Source organism: Nematocida homosporus (assembly GCF_024244095.1).
Source record: "Nematocida homosporus strain JUm1504 chromosome Unknown 1321, whole genome shotgun sequence".
Lineage (NCBI taxonomy): Eukaryota > Fungi > Microsporidia > Nematocida > Nematocida homosporus.
In genome coordinates, this window is record NW_026250613.1 from 1 (window position 1) to 10,435 (window position 10,435).

Genomic DNA, 10,435 nt, shown 5'->3' on the forward strand with positions numbered 1-10,435 from the left:
ATAAGTTCTTATGGCACATAAAGTTAACTAATTGGATACTCTTGAGAAAACAAGCGGATGACATACTAAAAAAATTGCGACTTGGCCCGAGATACTCTAGATTAGTTTGTTATTACCCTTTTAGGACATTTTATAATCGATTATTATTACCCAATTGGGAAGTTGACAATTTTTTAGATTGCATGGTTCATTTCGTTAATAGTTCTTTAATTAATGTAGCCGGAACCTATCGGCATAGTGAGAGTGTAGAAGGATTATGGAGTTCTGAGCTTATCTTGATTACTATGACCAAACACTGGATTTGGGTTTGGGAAAGACTCAGTTCTAGATTGCTTGTGCAAAGACCAATTCCATTCAATTTCGAACCTAATCCAAATCCAACCCAATCCCAATCTAAATCTCAATCTAATCTTAATCCAACCCCATCGCAATCTCAATCTAATCTCAATCCAACCCTATCGCAATCTAAATCTAATTTATTCCTTCTAGACCAGTCTATTGTCCCTCTGGCCGATCAGGAACAGATTAGTCTGACTAAGTATTTGAAAGAACAAATCAAAGATTCTATTTCCCTTTTAGGTAACAAAATGCACTTACAAATTTCAGATAATCTTAGATTGTCTTTAAGACAAAGTTCAGTCTTTATTGTTTATACTCTAGTTCCAGAACCCGTACTAGTTGAAAACAAAGACCAACTAGTTATTTATGATCCTACTCGTCGTGTTCTAGCCACTCTCCCGACTACGCATGGTCTTTGCACCCAACTTCGCTATCTACCAACCACCAAAACTCTCTATCTGGCATTTGAATCCGGCCACATTCTCCAACTCATTCTCCAAACCCACTCCACCAAGATAAGCACTAGTGTGCCTATGTGTAATGGTGTGGGTAGTATTGGTATGTGTAATGATGTGGATAGTATTGGTATGAGTAATGATATGGATATGAGTAGTACTAAGATGAGTACTAGTAGTAATGATAAGAGTAATAATAATGATCTGAGTAGTAATAGTAGTAGTAGTAATCAAGATACTAACAATAACAATAACAATATCACTCCAGATACTACTAACAATAACACTATCAACCATAACCCACCTCTATCTACCCCACATCTATCTACCACACCTACCCCTACCTATCTTAACTCTATCTATCACTTTTCCCAGCCTAAACCAATTCTAGACTTTATACCCCGACCTTTACTTATCTCCTACTTTGATACCCCTCTTCAACTTATCTCTGACTCCTTATCTACCCTCTCTTTTAACCACCAAATCAAACAAATACAACCTCTACCCTATCTTAAACCTACACCTAATGAACATTCTCTATTTATTGCCCTTTCCCAGCACCGACTCCTCCTTATCACTGCTACTCTTGATATTCTTGAGATACAACAAATATCCGGCACTCTTCTCACCAGCAATCTCAGTCTCTTCCTAGCCCAAGCCAATGGTCTCCTAAACGAACTAAATACTCCTCCTAACTAACCATCCACTCGACTCTAAACCGACCTAAACCTAATACTCTACTTACCAGGCACTATCCCAGGTAAGCATTACTAGACCAGACAATGCTTCTATTTCTTCTTCTGTGTAGTTAATCACTAAACATTCATCAAGTTTGCGTTCTTTCTCGTACACCCCATTTTGGATATTTATCTCATTACATGCGATATCATAAATCTCTGATAAGCCATCAGATAGCATTCTAGGCATTGCTTGTCTTTGGCGATGTTTGATCTCCTTTGACATAAACTTCACTGGCCGACTCTTCTTGTGTATCTTCAAGTACAAGCCACAGGCATTACATAGATAGTTTCCCGAATCACTCCTCCGCCAGAGCGGTGTCACACTGGTCTTGCAGTTTTCACATGTTATATCACCTCCTTTCTTGTATTTGATCATTCTGCAGATTGTAAATTGATCAATTGTTTTTTTTGGTATTTAATCAGAAATTAAAATTTTAGATGTTTCCTAATTAGGCAAGTTAAGATCTAAAGATGAGATATGATTTGAGATAGCATTTAAGTTGTTATTTGCAATAGTATGTAAAATGTTATAATATTGAGTTATATGGGGTTAGGAAGGGTTTAGAAGGGTTTAGGAAGGGTTTAGGTGGGGTTGGGTTGGGTTTAGGTGGGGTTTAGATAGGGAATAGGACTGAGATAGATATGGGTTAAGATGGGTGAAAGTTAAATAAATAGTTAAGATAGGTTAAGATGAGTGGGGAGAATGGGGAAAGTGATGTAATTGAGATGGTGGGTGATGTAATTGAGATGGAGAGTGCTGGAAGGTTAAGTTGTTAAATTGTTAAATGGCTATCTAATAGATAGGATGAGTAATAAAAGATGGTGGTAAGTTATGTGATTAAATAGCTAAATAAATGGATGGGGGTGCTAAGTAAATGGTATCTAATTGAGTTAAGTTAAGTTAAGATTGGGTTTGGGTTTGGGGTGGATTGAGTTAAGATTGAGTGAGGTAGTGAGATAGTGAGATAGTGTAAGTTATTTGGCTAGGATGTGGTCGTGGTTGCAGACGGGACAGCGGGAACTGCGACTGAGTAGCCAGGGGTCAATGCACTCGGAATGGAAGTAGTGGGTGCAAAGAAGTGTGCGTGTGGGTACCAAGGCAACAAATCTATCAAAACAAATGGGACATTCTTCATACTTACGAGTGGCTTCTGATAGTTCAGAGAATGGTAGAAGTGGGAGTTTAGATAAGTCTTTAGGAGATAAAGTAGCTGGTGTTTGTTCTTCTAGACTATCAAAAAGCACTGGGAAGACAAAAATCATAACAATGAGAAAGATAACATAAGAAATCTGTAGAAGAGGAATGGATTTAGGCTGAGGTAAAGATATCTGCACAGAAGGTAAGTCTTGTAATTGACCAGATCCATCACTCGGTCCATTACCTCGTTTGGCCAGATAAAGATTTAACAACATATTGTAAAGTGGTTTGCCAATTGGTACAACATAAAAAGACCCATTATTAGAAGAAAAGATATCATACGGCGCATCTTCTAATGACTCAACTAACATCCCAGAAGCCCCCATTGAAAGCAAATTCTTATGTTTCTTAGATAAAGAACATCCTCCCAGAGTCACCATTCCCAGCCATTTCTCAGTCGGTCTATAGGCCGAAATAGAACAAGCATCCGTATAAGCCGGATCGGCCGCCATTGGTAAGACTTTATACTCACCTTTATCAGCTGTTGTAAAGACTGCCGTGCCCAAGCACTCCCCCAACCAAAGCAGAGGAAGTGATCCTTTTAAGAACTGCATAGACCAGTTACACCCCCGCCTTTTATACTTGCATTGTTTGTTGCCACGACACTGAAGCACCCAAGCACCCTAAAACAAACCCCCAACAATAACTCATTGCAATAGGTTAAGTTAAGTTAGTATTGGGTTAGGTTAGGTTAAGTATAGTATAGTATAGAGTGGGATTGGGTTCGTATTGGGTTCGTACTGGGTTATATACATTTCAAGTGTCAACCTACACTAACACATCTTAACACATGCTAACACAATCTTATCTAAGATTTTGAAATACCATAACGTAACTTAACCCAACCCAATACTACCCCAATATATACTATACTCAACGTAACTTAAACTCAACTTAAACTCAACTTAAACTCAACTTAACTAAATACTATATTATAACCCAATTTATTGGTTGGTTTGATGATAAGATAACTACTCCGGCCAACTATCTCTACTACTACTGATATCCTACCGTGCTACTTATTAATACACCACTAACAGACTACAACGCCTCCGCCTTCTCTATCTAACATAATTCAATTCAATTCAATTCTATACTATACTATACTTAACCCAATCTATAATTGTTGTTTTTGATTGTATAATTGCATGTTTAGATAATCACATTGTTTAGTAAGTTGCTCATTTTCTGCAGCTAGTTCAGTAACTGCTTCTTTAAGCTCTGAGACTGCTTGGTTCTCTTTACCCTGTAGTATTTCAGTACATAGCTTAATGTCGTATTTTAAGGCATAATCTCTGGTTTGAGTTGCTAGCATAGATAAGTGGTTTATAAGGTACTCTCGATCGGTTTGCTTTTTGACTTTTGAATGGTCGGACTTTTCATCGTTAGTTTTCTCTTCAAAGGGTATTCGGGGCATAGAGTATAAAACGCAATGCACTAAATAGAAGAAAAGGCGGGAGGTTTCCCGGGGGCGGTAAAAAGAGGACGGGTAGAGGCTGGCTGGAGAAACAGTGTGCGCGCTAATGGTATAATGGTAGAACGCAACCCTTCCAAGGTTAAGACCCGGGTTCGATTCCCGGTTAGCGCACTCTTTTTGCCTGATATGATAGTAAGTTAGTTTAGAGTTAGTATTGAGTTAAGATTGAATTGAATTGTGTATGATGATGGTGGTGGTACTAACTCTATTGTATTGAGTTAGATATAGTAAAGGTGGTGTTCAATATCCGACATTCTATTGAGTTGGTATAAGTTATGTATTGCATTACAGTATGTTTCATAGGAGATAAGCAGATGTTAGCGCATCTTTATTCTTTATCAGCAGTTCCAATGAGTTAGTAGTGAGTTGTGTCAGGTTGAGTTAGAGATTGGTAGAGGACAATTCCCAACTATAAACACTAGATGTATTTAGTTTAAGAAGATACTAACTCAATTGGATGTTGTACACGTCATAGCCAATACGTTGATAGTTTACTCAATAATCTAAAAAGTATCTAATATGGCTATTGGGTTGGTATGGGTTTAGTATGGGTTTGGTATTGGTTGAGAACGGCGTGTAGTCACTTACCAACAAAATAGTAAAGTATAGTGTAGTAGTGTAGAAATTGGCATGTAGATAGTGGTATAATAAAATGGGTTATTGGTATTGAATTGGGTTAGTATTGGGTCAACTAAAGTGGTGGTTTATTGAGATGGGCGGGTGGCTTGTGCTTTGAGGAGTCGTCTTTGATGTTGAAATTGTTGGGGGTGTGGTTGGTTTGGCGGTTGGAATTGTTGGAATTGGGATTGCTGGATGTGTTTGAGTAGTTGGTGGAGCTCGGTGGGGGTGGCGGTGTTGAGAGTACGTTGCATGCTTTCGCGGATGGTTGTGAGATGCTTCGAGGTCTCGTTGATGTATCGATGGGAGGAAAGGAGAGAGGAAAGAAGGGAGTGGGTGGCCATTGTGAGAGTTTCAAGGGAACGAGCATCCATGGCGGGATGGTGGGAGGATTTGTATTCCTCGATCATGAAGTATAAACGAGAGTCGTATTTTTGGTAAGCTGTCTGCTGGATATGGTCGAAATACATATTAATGGGGCTGTTCGGCTGATGCATCTGAAAGATAATTCGAAGATATATTCGGATCTGTTTACAGGCATCGTCGCTTAGGACTAGGAGAGGACGATTAAGATACTTTTGAATTTCTAGGAGGGATTGGGCGTGTAGCTCAAATGGGAAGAGATAAACGAGTGCGTCGGCTCGGTCTTGAATTGGTAGATACTTGTGGTTAATGAGATACTCAATGTGGTGTTTGGAGTTTTGGACGGCCGTGTGTAAGAGTTGGAAGAGACGGGTGTGGGATTTGAAGTCTTGGAGTATCTCGTGGATCTTGTTACGAGTCTTGGGCGACTGATAATGGTACTTTTTGAGGAGTTTGGAGAACTCCTTAGCGATGTTGATGTACCCGTCGGGGTAGTTGAACTTGTTGAAACAGTTATGCGCGCATTTACTGTACCAGACATGGGACCTGCCATTGATAATAGAGAGGGTGGTTTGGCGGAGTTCTTCTAGGCTGACCAGGATAGCGGCTTTGTCTTGAGGGACCCGTGGATTATTTGGACCTAGTGAGTTTAATTCGTTGTTGAGTGTGATAATCTTGGTGATTAGGTCTAGTATGCGATCGTGGTGCTTGGATATGAGTGTGCGGGCGTAGGTGACTTCGGCGACAACGTGGGGGTATTGGATGATTTGGTTGGTGAATTCGGTAAGATTGATTTGGGGTTTGGTGCCGGGTAGTGGGGTCTTGAGTCCCCAGTAATACTTGAGCATTTCTTTGGGATCCCCGTGGTAATCTTTGTTGTGTGGGATAAAGACTTGGGTAAGTGCTTGGGCCGATTCCGCGGTGAGAGTGTTGTTGACCGATTGGTAATTGGAGGGAATGGTTTTGACGGGGGTAGATAGTGCGGGTATATCAATTAATGGAATGGTATCTAGGTAGACAGAAATAGCAGTAAGATCACCATAGTTAGTGTTGGTTGGGGTAAAGTCGGGATCTTCTTCTATACCTGTAAACAGGACTGAGCTATGGTTAGATTGTTGATGGTTATTGTTGTTGCTATTGTTGCTGTTAAGTTGATTTGAGTTAGTATGAGTATCTGGGTTGATGTCTGTGTTAGTATCTACGTTAGAGTTAGAAGCAGTAGGTGTGTCGTTTTTGGTATTGTTATTGATATTGGTGTCGGTAGAGGTATTAGTGTTGATGTCAGTAGAGGTATTAGTGTTGATGTCAGTGGAGGTATTAGCGTCGGCGCTGGTGTTGGTGTCAGTAGAGGTATTGGCGCCGGCGCTGATATTGGTGTTAGTGTCAGTATTGGTATTGGGAGCTGATGAATTGATGGAACGGCTGCGGCGGGACTGGGCCTGGTTTGGGGGACGTGATTCGGCAGGTGTGTCTGGAGTAGGTTTGGGATCGGGTATCATGTTGTATAGCTTAATTATTTGGGCTTCGTTGAGGTCGTAGAGAGCATGGCGTAGTCGGTCTTGGCTCTTCGCGTAGTTAGTTTGAACCCGGTTAAAGTAAGAATGAATATCGGTTAGCTCGTCCACTACTTGGGTGGCTTCGGCGATAACTGGTGAAATAATAATGTCAACCTGGGCGGGTGCCACCTTGGCAAGGTTGTTAAGAATAGTTTGTGTCTTGTGTGTATACCGCACAGCAGCTATGTCAGCGAAGAAACGGAATTGAGTGTAGATCGAAGAATTATCATCCTTGAAGAGTTGGTCGGTAAGAGACTTTAGGTCTAAAACATCTTGATCTTCGAGAGGTGGCTGAGATACATGAGATTTAGCATACTCGTAGAGCATGCCGATGTTCTCATGGTATTTGTCTAGAATAGAGATGAAGTCGTAGGCCGGGGTAACTAGTGATTCGGGTAGGTGTTTGTGGTCAATCAGGTAGTCAATGTATAGTTGGGCGTTGTGCACTGCATATTGTAAGGCGATAAGAAGAGGTTTGTTTTGGTTGACTGCTTCGAGGAAGGACATGGTGGCTTCATTTGTGGAGAAGTAGTTGCGGTGTTCGCTTCCTAATTTCGTAATCTCTTCTTCAATGGAAAGGGGTTGGTCTGGGTAGTGTGTTTGGGTGTTGCAGCGAGAAGCACATCGGGTCGTCCAAATGTCATGTTGGCGGGCTTTGGTGTAATCAGCAATATAGCCGCGCATATCCTGAACATACCAGCTGAGCATTTTTTGGTAGATTGGGATCTGGATAGCACTGGCAGGATTGTCTGGATCTTTGGTAGCAGCAATCATTTTGTTACTGGTTGATTGGATGTCCAGCTGAAGGTAGTTTATTGCTTTCTTAAACCTTTGAACAAGTTTGCCACTATCGATTAGATGCTTATGAACGTGTGGAGAATAAACAATAGAAGAGAGGAGACCTTCAAGGGATGGATTAGACTTTTTCAGAGCATGTCGATTTATGCCCCAGTATTGAGTAAGCATACGATTGGGTTTACCATCGAAAGACTTAGGATCGGGTAAAAAGGAGAGTGGTAGAGGATTGGATGTTTCAAAATCAAATAAATAGTCAGAAATAGCCCGTTGGTACTTGTAGTAGGCTGGTGGAACGTACCTAGTAGTGCTTTGAGTGGGCGGTTGGGTAGGAATTGGTTTGGATCCAGGACTGTTTGTCAAGGCTCGCCGCTCTCTGCCAGCAACACTATCATGATAAGGTCTATCTGGATATTCGGCGGCAGGCATACCTAGTGGAACTTGCTCAGGCATGGAAGCAGGTGTTAGAACTGTGTTGAATGTCTGGATATTGGCTGGTTTCGATGGGAACTCATTGGGGATGTGCTTTTGGTCTGCTTGATCGGGAGATACAAAGGCATCATCCGTTGCTATATTGAAGAAGTCTTGTCTGGCTTTATGAGCGACTTCACGATCGTACGGTATACTAGGTGGACTATAACGATCAAAAACATTGTCTTTCTCACTTACATTTCTCCTCTGATGAGAAAACGGACCAAAACTGGCTGGGTTTAGCATCTTGGCCTTCTGCTTTTGGTCGAACGTATGCAGTCTTTCTACATTATACGTACTTTCAATTTCAGCCAGTGTCTGAGCAATCGGCATAAGAGAATTAAGGGGAAGAGGAACAAAACTTACTGCCTCCGCCGCCATAGCAGCTAGCACCGAGCTATCTATTAGAAGAATAGGGCATAAAAGACGTATCCACATTAAGTAATTATATCGGGTCATATCTATTTTTGCCTTATTTTATTTATACTTTCAATTTAGCCCTATCTAATCAATTGATGCCGCCGGGTCAATTATAATTCTTCAATGTAATATGCCATGCCGAGTATGAAGCTCGCCCAGTTTGAAATACAAAAGCCCTCAGCATGTGAGACTTGGAAATTATCTTTATTGAGCCAAAGTACCAAATGAGTCTCTTTTCTGTCTCTAGGACCAGGAATACAATCTTTCATCCCTAAGGGTAGATTTAGAAGTGGATGGTGCTATATTTTATTCTACTATATTCTCTCGAGAGTTTTAGATAAGCTGTTATAGATTAAATGGTGTTAGTATTGGGTTGGATAGGGTTCATTAGCCAATGCGTACTCTATTAAAGACCTTCCTTGAGACGAGTATCGATGTGATTTGTTAAATAAATATTGTCGTGTGTGAGGATGACGTCATATTGAATTGTAGCGTAGATATGTAAAACTAAATTAGTCAAAGCAGATTGACTCTATTAAAGTTGCAAGGCGTAATTAGCTTATCAGTAATCAGGTTGATCTTTGGGTTGGGTTAGTAGTGGTCGTATTGGTTTAGTATTGGTTTGGTATTGAATAGACATATTTAGAAAGTAAGTCTTGTTGATATTCTACTAATTTAGAGAATTTGCTTGGCTAAGACTAGAATATTTTTGATATTGATATATTATAGTCTATAAATAAAAACATGAGATAGCAACTTGTAAAATGAACAGAAGGTTAAATGAATACTCTTTGAATGTTTATCAAGTAGTTTGCTTGGTTATTGGATTGTGTTGTGTTTGGTGTAGTTCTGATGAGGATTTAGATGAGATGGGGTTGTTTGATATATCTAAAGACGCTACGTTAGATATAGATAGTCAAATAGTATCGGAATATGCTGAGTTAACCAATGCAATAGACGAGCTGAAAGCCTTAAGGAATAAACAATTAACGCGAATAGATGCATTAAAGGTGGACCAATGGGGCCGCATGAGACAAGAACAACAGCTTTATACGGGCTTGAAGTCAATCGGATGCAATACCAGCTACCTTGACAGATTAGAGGATATATTCGAACAGAAGGAGATTAAGGCGATATCTGAACTAGTTAAAGAAGAAATAATACAGGAAAGTCTTGATATAGCTATCCAACAAATGGAACAAGGGTTATTTGAATGCAAGAGTACCCCGACGTCAAAGGAATTGCGAAGGGAGATCATAGGTAAGCTAGCAATTATAGTAAAGCAAATACACCAAATTGAGAGTGACTTAAAGGGCCCACAAAATCAATTACCCAATCCAAAAATAAGCAGAATTGAAATTGATCTAATCGCAATAGGCGCCCGATGCGATTCCCATGAATTAAACCGCCGATTCGCTACGATCATGGTAGCAGAACTAACGAAAATAAGACCTAATATTAATAGGTTAGACCAGAACTATCTAACTCAAGTTGGGGGTTCAATGATAGATCAATTCTTGAAGTATGATGAACTCAAAAGCCCCGACAGCATATCTAGGATAATTGAAGAAGCGCTAGTTCAACTTGTTGGTGGGCCTAAAAACACGGAAGTCAAAAGTGAAAGTGAAAGTGAACAGGAGCCCACAGATTCAGAACCATCCAATTCAAGAACTCAATCAAGCAATCCCCAAACTAACGAATCAGGCATGTGCGGTAAACCTCATTCAAGTAGGAAGTCTGCTGGCTAAGATTCTACGTCATCTTTTAATGGATATGGGCTTAAACAGCCCGGGTTGGATCAACAGGGTTGTATACTAAGTTAGACTCAGAGCAAGAAATGCTTCTCTGGAAGTTTATAAGTAGCAGAAGCAACTATGTATTCAAATCCACCCCTATTTGGAGAATGTTTGATATCAACGAAGCTAATCAACCCAGAAAGTATGGACTATCTGGCACTTCGTTGCAAGCTAAAGATATGTTTTCCCTGAACCTTGATTGGGAAG

General features: G+C 40.3%; 6 protein-coding genes across 6 annotated transcripts; 2 read left to right on the forward strand and 4 right to left on the reverse strand.

Annotated features, from left to right (window-relative positions):
• Window positions 1-182: 182 nt before the first annotated feature.
• Window positions 183-1,493, forward strand: NEHOM01_2366 (uncharacterized protein; the record flags this gene model as incomplete). The annotated part of the gene is made up of 1 exon (XM_051491242.1): window positions 183-1,493. The coding sequence occupies one exon, from the start codon at window positions 183-185 to the stop codon at window positions 1,491-1,493; it is 1,311 nt and encodes a 436-aa protein (XP_051347202.1).
• A 42-nt stretch (window positions 1,494-1,535) lies between these two features.
• On the reverse strand, window positions 1,536-1,910 carry NEHOM01_2367 (uncharacterized protein; the record flags this gene model as incomplete). The annotated part of the gene is made up of 1 exon (XM_051491243.1): window positions 1,536-1,910. The coding sequence occupies one exon, from the start codon at window positions 1,908-1,910 to the stop codon at window positions 1,536-1,538; it is 375 nt and encodes a 124-aa protein (XP_051347203.1).
• A 599-nt stretch (window positions 1,911-2,509) lies between these two features.
• NEHOM01_2368 (uncharacterized protein) lies at window positions 2,510-3,286 on the reverse strand (the record flags this gene model as incomplete). The annotated part of the gene is made up of 1 exon (XM_051491244.1): window positions 2,510-3,286. The coding sequence occupies one exon, from the start codon at window positions 3,284-3,286 to the stop codon at window positions 2,510-2,512; it is 777 nt and encodes a 258-aa protein (XP_051347204.1).
• Window positions 3,287-3,849: 563 nt separating this feature from the next.
• Window positions 3,850-4,149, reverse strand: NEHOM01_2369 (uncharacterized protein; the record flags this gene model as incomplete). Its single annotated transcript, XM_051491245.1, has 1 exon — window positions 3,850-4,149. One exon carries the CDS (start codon window positions 4,147-4,149, stop codon window positions 3,850-3,852), a length of 300 nt encoding a protein of 99 aa, XP_051347205.1.
• A 764-nt stretch (window positions 4,150-4,913) lies between these two features.
• NEHOM01_2370 (uncharacterized protein) lies at window positions 4,914-8,471 on the reverse strand (the record flags this gene model as incomplete). Its single annotated transcript, XM_051491246.1, has 1 exon — window positions 4,914-8,471. One exon carries the CDS (start codon window positions 8,469-8,471, stop codon window positions 4,914-4,916), a length of 3,558 nt encoding a protein of 1,185 aa, XP_051347206.1.
• A 725-nt stretch (window positions 8,472-9,196) lies between these two features.
• Window positions 9,197-10,180, forward strand: NEHOM01_2371 (uncharacterized protein; the record flags this gene model as incomplete). The annotated part of the gene is made up of 1 exon (XM_051491247.1): window positions 9,197-10,180. The coding sequence occupies one exon, from the start codon at window positions 9,197-9,199 to the stop codon at window positions 10,178-10,180; it is 984 nt and encodes a 327-aa protein (XP_051347207.1).
• Between the last annotated feature and the right edge of the window lie 255 nt (window positions 10,181-10,435).